The sequence below is a fragment of the Cottoperca gobio genome, chromosome 21, assembly GCF_900634415.1.
Source record: "Cottoperca gobio chromosome 21, fCotGob3.1, whole genome shotgun sequence".
NCBI classification, from domain to species: domain Eukaryota; kingdom Metazoa; phylum Chordata; class Actinopteri; order Perciformes; family Bovichtidae; genus Cottoperca; species Cottoperca gobio.
Window position 1 is genome coordinate 22460750 of NC_041375.1, and position 18852 is coordinate 22479601.

At 37.6% G+C, this 18852-nt stretch overlaps 1 protein-coding gene across 2 annotated transcripts in view; it reads right to left on the bottom strand.

Moving 5' to 3' along the window:
• Positions 1-6012: 6012 nt before the first annotated feature.
• Positions 6013-18852, bottom strand: part of gdap2 (ganglioside induced differentiation associated protein 2) — a 28251-nt gene continuing 15411 nt past the window's right edge. The window contains exons 12-14 of one of the 2 annotated variants that reach the window (XM_029459504.1): positions 15932-15986; positions 14925-15068; positions 6013-7935 (exon numbers count right to left, since the gene is read on the bottom strand). In XM_029459504.1, coding sequence (XP_029315364.1) covers positions 7894-7935; positions 14925-15068; positions 15932-15986 — 241 coding nt within the window. In that variant the 3' untranslated portion in view covers positions 6013-7893. Of the gene's footprint in view, positions 7936-14924; positions 15069-15931; positions 15987-16015; positions 16559-18852 lie in introns of those variants that run through there. The other variant, XM_029459505.1, reaches the window with a different exon arrangement.

The window sequence follows — 18852 nt, forward strand, 5'->3', positions numbered from 1 at the left end:
GTACATAATCTTAAAAGTCTAATCTTACAAAATGTATTTAAAGTATTTAAAATAAACATAACCGGTGACTCTTATACTATATAATATTATATAATTAGATTATTCTTATTCATGCATTTATGTAAAAGCAGGATTTTACTGCTTTTACATAAATTTACATTTTTAACTATTCATTTATGATTTTATATATATATATATATATATTTTTTAAAAAGCAGTAAATCGTCACGTTTTGCTTCTTTGTATTAAAAATAACAAACGATTTCAAAATAGTCTTGCCACACATCGCTCTATAATGTCGTGTAGAGCAGTAAAGTAAGTACCTCAAGGGCTGTACTTGACAGTAAATGTACTTCTTTACATTCCGCCATTAAAAACAAGTTATTAATGCTAAACTAAACTATAAATGAGATTTAAGAAAACCAACAAAGGGGACAATGAACATCCTTTCCCCCGTTGTGAAGCATTATGTTTCAGTTTGACCCTTGCCGATACATAGCATCGCTCCGTCCCCCTAGTGGCCGCATGTCTTCACTGCGCTCTGACCCCGTCCTGCCCCCTCGACATTACAAACTGTTCATCGAGGCTCAGACAGAGGACGGGCGTTCAGTTTTAATCAAACAAGCACATGCTGACTTTGAAACGCAGCCATGTATCTACGCTGTGATATAAGACAGACTCAGTTGACTGAAGCACGTTCGCACAGAGACGCTGAACTCGCTCCATAAAATGGATTTCTGTGATAAGATATTGCCTCCAGACGTAGCTCGAACGCCATCTGTTTTTGTTTATTTTCCATGCGTAATCTGTTTTTGATGGCACGCTGAGGTGGATTGTAGTCTTCAAGGATGAGTTGAGGTGTACGGGTCGATTGCGCGACTATTTCTTTAACCTCTTTTCTGTCTCGGGAATGCAGCCAGTATATCGGTCCACCTCCTTTTGGTCTAGACTGAAATATTTAAAACTATTCGATGGATTGTTGTGAGATTTTGTACAGAGATTCATGTTCCCTGGAGGATGCATCCTGCTGACTTTGGTGATCCCCTGACTTTTACTCCAGTGTCACCATGAGTTGGACATTTGTGGTCCAGAAAACACAATTATTGGATAAAACGTTTCCTGTAGAGCCAGCAGTCGGTTCAAAATGTTCAATTCTTCTGTGAAATATCTCAACATCCATCAAATGGATTGGCTAAAAGGTTTGTACATGATGATTTCCAGAACATGTTAGTGATGTGCAGACCGACTCTTCTCACAGTATCGGTTCCTACATACACCTAAATCTACAGAACGTTTTGAGTTTTGATGCTTTTTGTATAATATTGCGTCAGTTCCTCCGTTATAGCTCATGCACTCGTGCTGCCTGCCCCACAAAACGTCTCTTTAATGCATTTCCAGTCATCATATATAAGTTGATAAAGATATTACTTTACTCTTTTGTGTTGGTCCAGACATTCATGATCCTCTCAAGATTGATCTCCTGACTTCCCCCCATGATGAGAACCATCATCAGGTTTGGTTTGGTTTTAACACCAAATACTTATAAAACTAATGACTTTCTTCAGCTGTACTTTGTGTTTTAGTGTTAATTAGCGAGTGGTAGCTTGCTAAGAATAAGCTAGTGAGCATACCTGCCAAACATTGTCAGTGTGAGCATGTTAGCATGCTGACCTGCAGTGCAGCCTCACAGAGCCTCTTCGTCTTGTTTGTTTTTGCTCTCCACTTTGCATCAGATTTTCCGTAGACATTATATTTAATTGTGTCTGTATTCTTCTTCCCTTTTATTATTTCTAAGCCCAGAGACTCCAGACTTTACTTTGGGTCACAAACGTTTGGAGTTTGGTTAGCAGAGGTTAAAAGGGACACGCCACCACATTGGAACTGTTTCAGCATCCTGACACTGGCTGGATGTTAGAGCAGATGTTAAGACTTTACTGATTACTCTTAAGGCTCTTCATTTTCTCTCTGTGCTTTATCGCTGACCTCTGACCTCTGACCTCCTTTTAGTCCATTCTTAAAACGTGCTTTTATCAGACAGCCTTTCCTTTGGACTGTCTTTTATTTACTTTTAAACTGTTTTATTTTCCTTTGATGATTTAAGATTTGTCTGTTTTTGTTGTGTTGTCTTTGTAAATTGGATTTTATTTTTTGATATGTATTTATCTATAAATAAAGATATGAATTATTATTATTATTATTATTATTGATATTTATATTATTATTATATTGATAACAATAATAAGAATAATAAGAATAAGAAGAATAAGAATTCTTATTCTTACTATTCTTATTATTATTGATAATAATGTTAGTATTAGTATTGTTATTATTAATATTATTATTATTATTATTAGTAGTAGTAGTATTACTATTATTATTACTGTTGTTATCATTATTGTTACTATTCTTAGTAATGTTTATATAATTGTTATTATTATTGTTATTATTGATAATAACTTTTAAATGATTAATTCTTATTATTAGTATTATTACTGTTGTTATTACTATTATTAGTAAAATTATTATAATTGTTTTTTTTCTTATTATTATTATTATACTTGTTGTTATTATTGTTATTATTGATAATAATATTAGTATTATTATAGTTATTATTATTAGTATTACTATTATTATTACTGATATTATTATTATTACTATTATTAGTAAAATTATTCTTATAATAGTTTTTCTTATTATTATTATACTTGTTGTTATTATTATTATTGTTATTATTAATAATAATATTAGTATTATTATAGTTATTATTATTATTATTATTATTATTATTATTATTATTATTATCTTGACCGAACACACTCTCGACAAAACGTTGGCATCGTCACTCAGCTTCCAGATGCTCTTCTACATTCCTCTCAGTTTTATGTACTGCTTTAATTACTAATATGGACAGTTTCTAATTTTGCATCATCTGGAGCTCGGACCTGATCGGTTTGATCAAGAGGTCAAACAATACGCTTTAAATCTGAGCTTCAAAGGAAACGCTGAGACCTCAGAGCGATGAGCTCATGTCTCAGGCTCTCCTTGCGTCCACATATGGGTGCTGAGTCTGAGCTTAAATGTTTAATTGAACCTTCATTGCTTTGTTGGATTCTGCATTTCATTTCATTTTTGTTGCCGTTTAGTTGATTTGTCAATAGTTGCAAATGTGTGAACCTTCGGTTGTACAAGAAACAGATGAGTCGTTGTGATTCACAGCCTTTCAAACTCAAATTAAACTCAAAGGGGCTTTAATATAGTAATATGTAACATTAACATAACATTATGATTGATATACGTATCATATATACGTATATGCATGTGTGTGTGTGTGTGTGTGTGTGTGTGTGTGTGTGTGTGTGTGTGTGTGTGTGTGTGTGTGTGTGTAGGGCTGCAGCAAATGTTTCTCTTTTGTACATTCAAAGCTTCCATTGAGGTTTTTGAAAAAGCTTTTATGAAGAAAAATAACAAAACATTGTTTTTGTTATTGTGGTTATATAAATGTGATTTATGTTACTGTTAATACAGGTGTGTTCTTTGACCACAAGAAAAATGCTGTTTTTGAAAGGCAACGTCAACAAATATGGATTAAATCAGAATATTTTGTTTGATAAAAACATGTGAAGTTTGGAAATTATTACATCTATATTTGATCGTTTATTATTCAATTCTGCGTGTGTGTGTGTGTGTGTGTGTGTGTGTGTGTGTGTGTGTGTGTGTGTGTGTGTGTCTTGGTCTCTCAGGTTCTGGCATGTTGATACATATTGGTCGGCCACATATGTTTATTTCACATTGTAGCAGTAAGTGTGTTCCTGTCTCATCTGTCCAACAGTGACCACGAAATCTTCCTCTTTCTCGACTGCCAGTTTGTGATCGTTGGATCTGATGCGTGTCTGCTTTCTCTCTGACAGTAAAGAGATAATTCGGGGTCAGATTACGTACTAATCTACTCTGGCTTTCGGTTTCTTTCTGTCCAACGTTGTAAGTAGATTTCTTTACATTGTGTTGTAATTAGTTTTGCGCTGATTGTTTAGAGAGCAGTGTTGGTGTTTCTGAGAGGGGGCCGTCGGACCTTCCCGTCAGCCACACAGGTGCCCATGCTGGTCTGCAGGCAGAGAGGATTATGGGAAACATTGTCATGTAAAACAGCTGCACAGCAGTCTGTGTTAGAGTCTGAGATGAGTCACGAGGGCTCTGCAGATGCGTCCACACAGATGAGAACAGATAATGCAACTGTAGCTCAACATTTTGGTAAATGCTCTCATTTGCTCCTTTGCTTGGAGTTGGATGCTAAATATGAAGCTGCTTAGCTTAGCTTAGCTTAGCATAAAGACTGGAAACAGGGGGGAACAGCTAGCCTAGCTAGAATCAAACTACATGTGCATTAGTGACTTTTAGAGGTGCAGATGTTGTTACCACTGGACAGAGAGGTTTCCCTGTTTCCAGACTGTGGTGTTATTCTTCTCATCTAACGCTCCTCCAGAAATCAAATAAGAGATTAAACTAACCCCTTATTGTCACATCAAGTCTGATCTCTTTCTTGCAACATCAACAAATAATTAAGGCAACAAACATTTAACATAACTTAAAATCACTGAAGACAACATGTTCATGACCCGTCAACGCACGTTTGTTCTGGGGTTAAACTGCGAGTTTAATTGTAGGATTGGTGCACAACAGTGCTTCAGTCTACATTATCCTTTACACACACTGTGTACATGCGCAACAGAAGTACTTCTACAATAACAGTCACCGCTCAGACTTTAATTTGAACCCTGGCTGAAGGCGACTGAACACCTCCTGTGTGCCTGCTCCGTCTGCCTCTGTGTTTTGACCGGCTAATCCCCTCCCGTCATGGAGGGAGGTCCATAAAAGATGGATTTGCACCTCCACTCACTGCAGCTTCTTTTCATTTACAGAGCAGACAGCAGCATCCTCCCATCCTCATCCCCTGCTCAGCACTTTAATCCAGGTGGAACGAATAGAGGGATTAAAAAAACTAAAGATGAGACATGATGAAAGAGGGTCAGAGCGCTCAGCAGGATGTTGTCAGGTGAACAGACGGGAGGTGTTGAGGACAGCGGAGAGCAGACATGCAGGTTGGACGTTTTTTTTTAATCAGCACCGGGCCACTTCTTCACTTCCTGGAACATGAGCATGTTTTTTTTTTTGCGGAGGGAAGGTGAGACCGGTCGGAAAAAAATAAAACACTCTTGAGTGCAACACCTGCTGTTTATCCTTCTTATTCAGCCACTTATGTGTCTCCATCGCTGCGGGTTCGGAAAGTGGAAACTCACCCAGGGGCTGATAAAAAATGTAATTGTAAAGTGTGTCATTAAAAATGTCATAGTATAGAAATATAAAATCTAAAAATAGTATTTCATAAAAAATAAATAAGTCATAAAAAAAAATATAAAGTAATTTTATAAATAAATAAGTCATAAAAAAATGAATAAAGTAATTTTATAAATAAATAAAACAGTCATAAAAAATATAAAGTAATTTTATAAATAAATAAAAGGTCAGAAAAATAGTGTTTCATAAAAGAAGTAATAATAAAGTCATAGTATAGCTATACTATGACTTTATTTTTTATATTAATGATATACTATACTAGATCATAAAAATATAAAAAGTCATTTTATATAACGACATAAGTCATAAAAATGTCATAGTATTTCATTAAAGAAAAAGTAATAAAAAGTTTAAAAAAGTCAAAGTATAGCATTTAATAAAAAGTCGTAAATCATAAAAATTAGATGTTCCCCTTGTGGCCTAAAGTCACAGCAAGGTCACGCTGTCCCGTATAAAGACACATTTACTAAACAGACTTTGTAAATGCACAACACATGACTTCGTATTCGTCTCCGTCTCGTCTCTGGACTCGCAGGTTTCCATCGCAGTTGTTTCCGGGAACAAAAGGATCTTTTAACGCTTTAAAATAAAAGCAACAATTTGTGAATACCAGTAAAAACAAAACGCAAATCAGAGACTTCAAATATCAATCTGAAACAGTTTCAAAGAGGAACATCATTTTAATCAGTGTGTATATGCATATATTAAAACATTACTGTAAATCTCAGAAGTTGTGGAAAACAAACCCAACACTTCACTTTGAAATCATAAAAAAAGATATATATACATTTCCAGGAAGTCAAAGTTTGGCTCATCATTTATATACATTCTGACATAATCACAGTTAATGTTGAATGTTTAATGGATGTTATCTGAAGCAAAGTCTTCATGATGGAGTCATATTCTTGACATGGTCAACAACTCGTCTTTAAATCTCATTTCCTTTTAGGAAAAACAAGATTTAAAGACATTAAAGATTAAAAGTCTGCTTGCATTTTCTTTACGCATCGATCGATTGTTTATCAATTTAAAATAAAGTACAGCAATGGAGTTGGATGATCTACAACAACATGTAAATTACAATGTTTGAAACAGAAATGGAAATTTAAGAAGTTTTCACGCTGAACTCTGTAAACGTCACGTCTCGTGCTTCGGTGTCAGGATTGAGAACATCTTCAGCTTCGCCACGAGGAGCAGCAATGATTTAAAAGATGTGCAGATTGAGTGACGGGGCGACGACGTGCACGAGGAATCCTTCCCAACAGTCACATACGCTTACTGTGATTATGATAGATCTTAAAGTACCAGACAGTTTGCTGCTGCACAACGACTGCTCGAAGGGTTAGACAATCCCAGGAATGCTTTCAAAGTTCAGTATGTTTAATGTGCAACTGCTGAAGTAAACCCGTCCGGTCTGGTAGTCCAAGTTAAAATCAAACAACGTGTGTTTTGTAAAAAAAGAACAGCTGATGTGCAAATAAGGAGAAAAACGCTAATTTTTTAACAGACAGGCCACAAAACAAAAGAATGGCTCCATTGGTTAGAGGAGGAGAAACATCTGTACCCTGAAACTAAGAGTGAATATCAGAGCAGCTAAACACCAGCCAGCCTTCCACAAGACTAAATGTAACATTGCAGAACAATGTGTAAGCAATGTGTAGGTGCAGTGGGAGGATAAAAGCCTCCTGGTGGATAACTGCAGACAGGAAGGACGCTCGGCATCGTTACACAGACACTGCTGCAGAAGAAGAACACGTTCTGACCCAGAGGACGTCCTAAATTATACTTTTCTTTTGTGCAACCAAAAGTCCAAAAAAACAAAAAGTATTCGATTTACAGCAAACTGAAAAAAGGCAGCATATTATGTGAGAAACTAAAAACTAAATATGTCCCTGCTGCCTTCCAGACACACCATAACGTGAGAAATTACAAAACTTCCTGCAAGAAAAACGAGCAGCAGTACTTCCAACAACCGTGGAACATTTTCCCAAACACTGAGTGGATTCAAAGCGATCAACAAGAACTCTTGGATAAATGTAACTTTGAGATATGAAGTTAATGTTTATCTTAGCGAACATAGACGGAATGTTTCCTCTCCCCTGACGTGCCCCGAGAGCAGAGAGGGGGGGGCTTTACTTCCGTCCAGCGACGTTGTGGAAACCCAGACGGACGTCATCCGACTCCAGCGTCTGACAATGCTCTGAGACATGGGCGAGGACGTCGGACACGACCACACGATGGAAAACGCTTTGAGCAAAACTGTCAGGCTCGACATGGAAATTCATATTTACGGATGTTTGAGGGGAAACTGCAGAAGAAGAAATGTTGGTGTAAGGCATAATCCAGGAAGTATTACCGGATCCACCAATAGTCTGTGGCGAGAGAATGTCGGCTCAGACTGTTAAACCGTCCTTTTGACAGGAAGAGAACTAAAGGAAGGAGGAGGTCAGAGCACACGGGCAACACCAAGTCCATGAACGGCTTCCACCATCTCGTCACCCCAGTGGGGGGGGGGGGGGGGGGGGGGAGGGTCCGACCCCGTCACAGACTGGAGGACTGGGAGCGATGGTACGGTCCATTCACCTGAGATAAAGGAGAAAGTTAACACATATCTTTATGTTATACTTCATTAAACCTTTATCTTATACCTCAAACTCATTCATATCTTGACTCTTGATGGTCTGCTTTTTATTGTATTTAAATGTCATTTTATACACATTGTTTAAATATATAAATGTACGTACGTACATACATACATGTATATGTGTGTATATATATATATATATATATATGTGTATATATACACATATATATATATATATATATATGTGTATATATACACATATATATATAAATATACATTAGTCTGGTTAGATCATCTTAAAACGTATAAGAAGGCTCTCCGTAATGCCAGAGCAGCTTATTACTCTTCCTTAATAGAAGAAAATAAGAACAACCCCAGGTTTCTTTTCAGCACTGTAGCCAGGCTGACAGAGAGCCACAGCTCTACAGAGCCTTCTGTTCCTATATCTCTCAGTAGTGACGACTTTATGAGTTTCTTTAACAATAAAATTATAATTATTAGAGACAAAATTAATCTCCTCCTGACCTCAATTGGTAATGACTTAACTTCAACTGTTGGAATTTTAAAAACATCTGTAACTCCTGAAATATATCTAGACTGTTTTACTCCAATCAACCTTAACCAACTAACTTCAACAATCTCATCGTCTAAACCATCAACCTGTCTTTTAGACCCGATTCCAACTAAACTGTTTAAAGAAGTTTTACCCTTAATTAACACTTCGTTATTAAATATGATCAACCTGTCTTTATTATCTGGCTACGTACCAAAATCCTTTAAAGTAGCTGTAATAAAACCACTTCTTAAAAAGCCTGGTCTTGATCCAGAGATTTTAGCCAACTATAGGCCGATATCTAACCTTCCCTTTCTCGCTAAAATCCTTGAGAAAGCAGTCGCAAAACAGTTGTGTGACTTTTTACATAATAATAGTTTATTTGAGGTTTTTCAATCTGGATTTAGAGTTCATCATAGCACAGAGACGGCACTGGTGAAAGTTACCAATGACCTTCTATTGGCTTCAGACAAAGGACTCGTCTCTGTTCTTGTCTTGTTAGACCTCAGTGCTGCTTTCGACACTGTTGATCATGACATTCTACTACAGAGACTGGAACATTGTGTTGGCATAAGAGGAACCGCACTAAGCTGGTTCAAGTCCTATTTATCTGAGCGATCTCAATTTGTACTTGTTAACGATAAATCCTCCATGACAGCCAAAGTCAGTCTCGGAGTTCCGCAGGGTTCTGTACTTGGACCGATTCTATTCACCTTATATATGCTTCCTTTGGGCAATATTATAAGGAACCACTCTATAAACTTTCATTGTTATGCGGATGATACCCAATTATATCTATCAATTAAACCAGATGAAACCAATCAATTGGCTAAACTTCAAGCATGCCTTAAGGACATAAAAACTTGGATGTCTAGCAACTTTTTGATGTTAAACACAGACAAAACTGAAGTTATTATACTTGGCCCTAAACGCCTCCGAAACGCATTTTCTAATGACATAGAAGCTCTGGATGGCATTAACTTGGCCTCCAGCACCACTGTAAGGAATCTTGGCGTCATCTTTGATCAAGATCTGTCGTTTAACTCCCACATAAAACAAATCTCAAGGACTGCCTTCTTTCATCTACGTAACATTGCAAAAATAAGACACATCCTGTCTCAAAATGATGCAGAAAAACTAGTCCATGCATTTGTTACTTCAAGGCTGGATTACTGCAACTCATTGTTATCAGGTTGTCCAAAAAAGTCGGTTAAGACTCTTCAGTTGATCCAAAATGCAGCGGCACGTGTATTGACTAGAACAAGGAAATGGGATCATATTACTCCTGTATTAGCTGCTCTGCACTGGCTCCCGGTAAAATACAGAATAGAATTCAAAATCCTTCTCCTGACTTACAAATCAATTAAAGGTCAGGCTCCAGCATATCTTAAAGATCTCATAGTACCTTATAAACCAACTAGAGCATTACGCTCCCAGACTGCAGGGTTACTTGTGGTTCCTAGAGTCTCTAAGAGTACAATGGGAGCCAGAGCCTTCAGCTATCAAGCTCCTCTCCAGTGGAACCAGCTTCCAGTTTGTGTTCGGGAGGCAGACACACTCTCCACATTTAAGAGTAGGCTAAAGACTTTCCTTTTTGATAAAGCTTATAGTTAGGGCTGGCTCAGGTTTGCCCTGGATCAGCCCCTAGTTATGCTGCTATAGGCTTAGACTGCCGGGGGACACCTCCCTGCTCTCTTCCTTCTCTCCCTCTCTCTCTTCTTCTCCCTCTCTATCTGTATGCATTTATGTAAATGTATGTTACTAACTCACCATCCGGGGTATCATCCCCGGAGTGTCTGTCTCTCATGTGGCAGGTTGCCACTGATAAAGTTTACGTCAGGATCATGAATCGTGACAGCGCCTGCTGACCTGGTCCTGCTGGACACCGGGAAGCCTTATTGACATTTTCCTGGATTCATCCAAACTTTCTATTTCTTTTTTTTTTTTCCAACACAACATAATTTCTGTCAAATGTTGTATTTGTACTATGTTGTTTATCCTGTACACACGACATCTATTGCACGTCTGTCCGTCCTGGGAGAGGGATCCCTCCTCAGTTGCTCTCCCTGAGGTTTCTTCCATTTTTTCCCCTTTAATTTTGGGGTTTCTTTTAGGAAGTTTTTCCTTGTGCGATGCGAGGGTCTAAGGACAGAGGATGTTGTAACCTGTACAGTCTGTAAAGCACACTGAGACAAATGTATAATTTGTGATATTGGGCTATACAAATAAATTTGATTTGATTTGATTTGATACACACACACATATATATATATATATATATATACACACACACATATATATATATATACACACACACATATATATATATACACACACACACACACATACATATAGAGAATATATATAATATATAGAGATATATAATAAGAGAGATAGAGAGATATATAATAGAAGAGATAGATAGACACAATTAGAAATAATATAATATGTAGATAGATATATATGACAACAGAGATATAGAGAAGAAGATATATAAGAGAGAATAATAATTAGAAGATATAGATATAGATATAATACAGAGAAAAAGGACTATATAATACAAACAACCAAATATAGATATATACATATATACATATATATATATATATATATATATATCTATATATATATATACATATATATATATATAATATATACTATATATATATATCTATATATATATATATATATATATACACACATATATATACATATATACATATACATATATACACACATATATATACATATATACACATAATATATAATACACATAATATATATACATATATATATATATATATCATATATACACATATATATATATCACATAAATTAGATACATATAATAGTACTAAGTATATATATATATATATATATATAATATAGCATACATATATATATATATATATACACACATAGAGATACTAGATAATACACATATATTACACATATATATATTATACACACACATATATATATATATATATATACACATATATACACATATATATATATATACAACACATATATAATATATGATATATATACACATAGATATATATATTATATATAGATATATACATATAGACACATATATATATACACATTATTACACATATATATATATATATTATATATATATTATTATATATATATATATATATATATATAGATGATATATATATATACATATTAATATATATATATATATCTATATATTATATATATATATATATACTATATATACATATATATCACATACATACAACCTACACACACACACACACACACACACACACACACACACACACACACACACACACACACACACACACACACACACACACACACACACACACACACACACCACACACACACACACACACACAGTATAACTGCATTTCACCACAAATACCTAAAACCTTTTGGGTAGAATATATAAATATATTTGGGTGTGTCATGAGGAACACTTCTCCCTAACGCGGCTTGCAGGGACATTTAAAGCAGTGCCTGGCCCGCTGTGACACCATGTGGTGCGCTGTGACAAACTCCTTATTGCAAGTGTTGAAAGGAAAGAATTTCCGCAGGTTTTTTGGCAAACGTCAACGAGCAAAGCCTGCAGAGCATTAGAAGAAAAGACACAATAATGTCACTTTCGGTCATCTGCTATAGATCTGAAAATGATCGCAGGTGCCAGAGACAAACTGCAGAGCCAGTACATCCAGATCGACCCCAGAGCTGCGTTACAAGGGAGGCCAGGTTGTTCTTTCTTGTATCATTGAGCGGCCCCTCACTCAGTAACGAGGAGCCCAATATGAGCTTTTACTTTTCAATGCCACTTTCCAGGTAAGTTATTAAGTCATTATTCTCTCACGCTGCTCATCAGTGTTACTGCTGCTGTATTATATCATCGTGAAATACCTGAGGACTCCGTGTGTGTGTGTGTGTGTGTGTGCGTGCGTGCGTGTGTGTGTGTGAGCTCTTAAACTAAGTCTTCAAATACACGGTTTTCCCCCTTTAAGACGTTTTAAACCTGTAATAACTGATTTATATGAACAAAACATTGACATATAAATCACCTTTTAACGTATTAAAGCATAACTGTTAATGCTTATTTACACATCCTGCAGTTACAGAGCATCATTAGCATTCATAAGTCTGTTATTCTTTCTCTTTTAGCTCCTGGGGGAATATCTTCACCTGCATGTTTTCTGTTTGTGCCTCCTGTAACCATAAACAACACTGAGAGAGCAGCGAGAGCGACAATGAGCTGATGCTATAAAGCTCTATAAACAGAATCATATATTACTTTCTCAGGTAAGTAATGATCTGTTCTCGCATTTTGTATTTGATGCGGTGTGTGTGTGTGTGTGTGTGTGTGTGTGCTGTAAGTGTTTCAGTGAACAAAGGGAATAATTATTTCCTGGCCTCCAGCAGAACTGTAATTCAGTCCAGCAGAGCAAACTATTTCAGGGTAACAGCAACACACAGGTGTTGATATGAATGTTATTGCCCAGTTTCACCGGCTGGCTGCAGCGCTGACAAGGAGGGAAATGCACCGTACTACAAGCCTCAAGGGAGGCCAGCCCATTCAGTTCACATACTGACTGTTAAATTCCCTGCAAGAGACACTGAGGTTGACCCAAAAATTAGTTCCTGATGAGTAAGCGGAGCCACGGGGAAAAGTAAAGCACAGGCAGAGAGAGTGGAATAGAGACAGAAACTAAGCAGCATGGCATCTACACTTATTCCTCCTGCCCTTACCAGGGGAACGTTCAGAATATATTGTAAAAACAATCTAAAATCAGCTTTAATTCGTCATTGTAGGAACTTTTATACAAACCCAAGAGAGCCACGAGTGTCAGTCTAACCTTAATACAACAAGTAACATAACATCTTCTATTGAATAAATACTCGAGGGGACTTCAAACAAAGCGCCTACAAAATGTTTCCGTGATGATTCAGCGCTGAGCAGACAAAGTGTATTTTAAAACAAATGTTATGCCACATGCTGTTCATATGCAAAGTAAAGAGTTGTGTTGCTGGAACACACAACGTTCACAGCGAGACTCAAATAAAAAAAAAAAGGTACCATGAACTGAAACCTCTTATGAGTTCCCATATGCGTCAAAAATGATATCAAAATCCAATCTTACAGCATGGGGTTTTTAGATTGCCTAACAAAAAACCCCTCCCCATACATCAAACCTGCAGGTCTACCTTCCTCCTAAGCAGCCACATCTACCAGCAGATAGATGGATCCAAGATGTCTCAGAAATACTGTTTCCATTTCAGCCCATGTGCAGTCCAAGTGACTACAATTGATTAATTTCAACATGCAGCGACACGACTGTGGGGGAAGGCTTGTTTTTCCCCCCAATGTGAATAAACTGCAACAGACATGCTAACTTTCTTTGATGGTGCTTTTGAACTGTCATCAATATTCAAATTAAGTCTTGCTGTAAAAGTCTGACTAACTGAGCTAAAAGGTCACGGCTCAACTGGACTGAATATTTCTCAATCCTCCTCCAGAATCCAAGACTCAACCCAGGAAGAGACGCACGTTTAAAAGTTTATCAGCTACAACTACAGACCACCACAACGTCTAAACACAGAGTCAGATCCAGACAAAGACGTCTGGAGAGAGTCTGAGAATACTTTCCCTTTGGCACTTTCATGACTTGTGTTTTAAATGTCCTGTCTGTCTGCGACTTTGAGAAAGAGACCCCGTGTCTCAATGAGATTTTAAATAAAGGTTTAATACATTAAAAAAAAAAAAAGCAAAGGAATCCCAGTTGATAAGAAATCAAAACATGATCACAGAATTGTTTAATCTTCGTCTAAATAACTGGACATGAAAATTCTAAAGACACAAACCTCAGACATGTATAGAAGTTTAGTCATCAGAGCTCTTTAAAGCTGCAGTTTGCATCACAAACCAGGAACATTCGCTTCAAATTTAAGATGTTTTCCAGACTAATTGGATACGGTTCCATAATCTAAGCTCAATTGTTTGCTACACCACCTGTTGGAGGCTGAACAGCACCTAAAGCACCTATAGCACCTTCAGGTAATAAGATACCAATGTATTGTTGCTGTCAGGTAAGCAGATTGCATGTCCACAATGAAAAAAACACTTCCAAGTACTTTCTAGATGGAGTTTTGCAACGATTTTATAACGATTTAAGGCTTCATAATGTCAAATGCCGATTTGAACGTTTACCACTATAGACAAAGCCAGATGTCAGTGGACTTTAGGGAAGGGGCTTTAGTTTTTTACTTTAGGAAAGTGGGAAAACATTAAAATTCCTACTGAGTCTCTGAACCGTCTCTGTAAACAAATCACACACATTTTAGGTTACTCTGTGTGACCTTCTTTTGATGACTGATTTAATGTTTCACAGACATCTCTCTGTGTTTGTGTGTGCTTACCCTTGCGTCATAATCCAGGACAAACGGAGGGATGTCGATCTGCTCAGGTTTGATGCAGGTGAAGAGCTGCTGCAGGTTGTCCAGGTAGCGAACCTTGTCCTTCATCCCCGACACACTGAAGGTGGTGAAGAACCACGTTGACACCTGGAATGAGACGGTAAAAAGAAGAAGAAAGAGAGAATAAGAAAGGATGGCTTCTGATCTCGATTGCCCAAGATATTAAATCTTGCCAAAGACAAAACTGAAGCAAACTTTCCAAAGCAAACAACAGAAGGAGATTAAGATTAATGAACCTGTAATGATCCCGAAGGAGAAGTTTGGCAAACGGAGCAAAAAGTACTTAAATTCAAGTAAACAGCAAAGAAACAGATATTTACCAGAAAGCATTGAGACAGAATATCTCAGCCAAGGCTGCACAATTCTCTAAATATGTTATTAATAATAATAATAATAATAATGTTTAATATTAGAAGAATATTTAGAGGTTTGATTTTGCATCTGGATCAGCTTCTAAATACAAAGTGTGATTGACATCCCTGCTGATTTTTGGATAAAACTTCCTCTTGTGAACGTTAGAGCTTCGTCCAAGGAAAGAATGATAAAACATTTCAAGCCACATAACCACCAAGCTATTTAAAATGACCGTGCTGCTGGAGCAGACTCATTTTGCAGGGCGGCTTTGTTTTGTTGAAATTGCACAATTCATTTACTTAAGAGTCATGGCAGCGGACGTCAGGGGGGGGGGGGGTCAAAGAGTACAGATGACCGCGGCCCAGGAGGGGGCCATGCATGGTTGTTGTGCTACATTGTAAACAACAAATCTGTGTTGAAATCTGCAGGAGGGAGCTAGTTAACGTTAGCAGCACCATTGCTAACAGCTAAGGTTAACGGAGTTTGCATTGAGTTATATTATGCTGCTTTCAAGCTATATTCAGAAAAAATTAGTATTTTGTAACCTTTTGTAATCCTCTAAGCCTGAATATACAATAACATGACAAGACTCTTACCTTAGAGCGAAATGTTGGATGTACAAAGTAGAAGGCCTTTAAATTCTTTTTAAACCTGCAATAAATAAAAGAAAAACACTTTACAGGGAGCAATGATTCACTACTCAGAAGAAAAACATGTTGTGTGACTATGACAAAGTTTAAAAGGACGTGTATGAAATCAGTTGTTCTCCAGAGGTGCGAGATGATGTCCCAAAAAGCACAACTTCACGTCATCCGTCAGCGAGGGAGAAATGACAAACATCTGCGGCACACTATGCTTTACACGCAGCCTTTCAAATAGTATCTGTCTTTACTTGCAGACAGCAAAACCCTTTAAAACATTTGACTAAGGTCCTGACCATGTATAAAAATGGAATAAATAAATGAACAGGTTTGGAAAAGTGATCGTGCCCTGATGTAATACTTCATAGAGCCACCTTTTGATGTATTTACTGCCATCAGTCCGGGCTCTGACTTGGACATTAACCTTCCTATTCTTCAGCCACTGCATTGTTCTTTATGCGGTACGTTTAGGGTCTAGTTTGGAAGGTGAACCGGCTGCACATCTTCTCGATGTCTCGCACAGGGCTGCAGGTTTTTGGGGGAACTTTGCAGCAGCCATTTTCCATTCAATCGGCCCAGTCCCTGTGAAGAGAAACATCACCACGCTTCACAAAAGGTATGATGTGTCTTGTCAGGTTTTTCCATCAGACATAGTGCTTTGACTTCAGTCCAAAGTCTCAACTGACCATAAAACCTTCAATCAGAATCTTCCATCTTCCAATTCTTTTCTGCACGCACGAAATATTCTGTCCCTAAAAATCAGTTGCAGTACGTTGCCGCCAGTTATCTCTGCTCTCTTCAAAGCCACCAGACTCCATTAACAAAAACAGCCATTTTACCTGACAGAACACAGAAGTTGCCGCTGCCTCGATCGACTATGGATAAGTACCTCATACAACCCCCCTTCAAACAATCCAAAAGGCCAAAACATCCTGCAAAGGAAACTCATTTAAGTCACTCGTCTCCATGATCTCATTCCCTGAGCTCATGGCCAGAGCAGAGTGGTGGAATAGCTCGGTAAATGGAGAGCTACACCTTCAGACAAATCTTTTTTTTAAACCACAAAAAGTTCTGGTTCAACGCAGCCAAAACCACAGGTGGTGCACTAATCCAGCCGGTCAATCTCTCACACTTTATTATCACTCATGAAAAGGGAACCTTAGGACAATTCAACATCATCTGGCATGGTGCATGAGCTGCAGATACCGACCCTTATCTCAGACACTTCACACTCGGCTGCAAACCAGAGCGAGCTGGAGGTCTCGGTCCAATGAAGCAAGAAAACCACATCAATGGCAACAAGCATACATGCAATCCTGAGGTCTCCAAACCAGTAAAAGCCAGTTTAACCAGTGATTCCCTAACAATTGGGAGCACTGTCAGCTTCCTTGTTGTGAAGATGGGAGCTACTGTCCGCCAGTCGAGAGTTATGATCCAGCTCCACAATACCCTCAGGGAGAATCTATGACCAACAAACCTGAAGTAGTTATTACAGACTGACAGGTCATCTATAATCTACTCAGCACTGGTAGCGGACGCTTGGCAGTTCAGTTCATGGCAGCACAGTTTGCATTGTGATGCCACATCATGGTGGTCTGGCTGGGGCGAGCGTTCATAGAACACAAAAACAGCCGGCCAAGAGAGCGAGGAACTCGATCTTTTAGTTGAAAAACTAACTCAGACGGGAATCACGAGTCACTACAGCATGACGTGGGGCTCCACTGTAAGGGCACACAAATAATGATCAACCTCATCCGTCTACTGGAGAAAGTAACCAACGTCGGCCCTCTTAGCCAGACAGATTTGGAAACGTTTGTGTTCATGTTTGGCTTTAGTCTGCTGGTTAAATTGTCTGCAGCCAAAAATGCATCTGCAGCAAATCAATAGCTTTCTGGTTTGAACACGCTGGACAGGATCAGTGCCTGTGTAGATCGACACCGCACTCGCCAAGCCAAGAGAGCAGAAACTGCTTGAGAAGTAGAAACTGTAAGTCTTTAATAACAAAACAAATGAAAGTTGTTGTTTGATATGAAATGTGATCTGAAACACAAACACATGTGTACCAACGAAAAGGGTTTTCTGCTGCCTTTTATTAAATCATTCATATCTTACAAAGCTTTCCATTCAATTTAATCTTGTTTTCCATTTCTATCCTCATGTCGGTTTTTAATTTAATTTAAATATCATTTTATAATGTGTTTCTTTTGTTCTCTTATTGCTTTAATGTTTTTTTGTAAAGCACTTTGTCTTGTTGAAATGTGCCGTATAAATAAACATGCATTTGATTCCCACTGGGAGCACCTGGCCCCGCAATGCTTTAAGTGTGTAATCACCCGTTATATTTCTTATTCTTTCCTTCAATAATGGCTATTTCTATACCTATTGTATTATTAACATTTAATAATAGTTCTGGCGCAACAAAAAGAAGAATTAAATGTTTAAATCTTCCATTTAGTGTTGCATGACGGTGGTTTCATCGATGAGGTTTAAACTGTGATTTGTGAGTCCACAGTGCGTTCAGATCATAATTCCCTGATCCAATTCCAGCAGTGCTAACCCGAGACTAATCTTCTGTTTCTATTGTGGGGTTTGAAGAATAGCTTGATAAAGCAACACGCCCGTTAATCACAGCTTGTTAGAGGCGTGATTGTGCTCTCGACACTGAAACCTGTTCCTGTTTAAATCTGCACACATCTTCATGCTAAGCTTCCAGTTTATTATACCAATGACTGTTGAGGGATCTTGGTCTCTTTCTTTCCTGTGAATTGCGAGGCTGGTTGAGCAGCGTCTTTGCAAAGACGACTTTATACAAGCTAAAAGCACGAAGGACCATTACAAAGATAGAGTTCTGTCTGTACACAATAACGCTTTTGCTG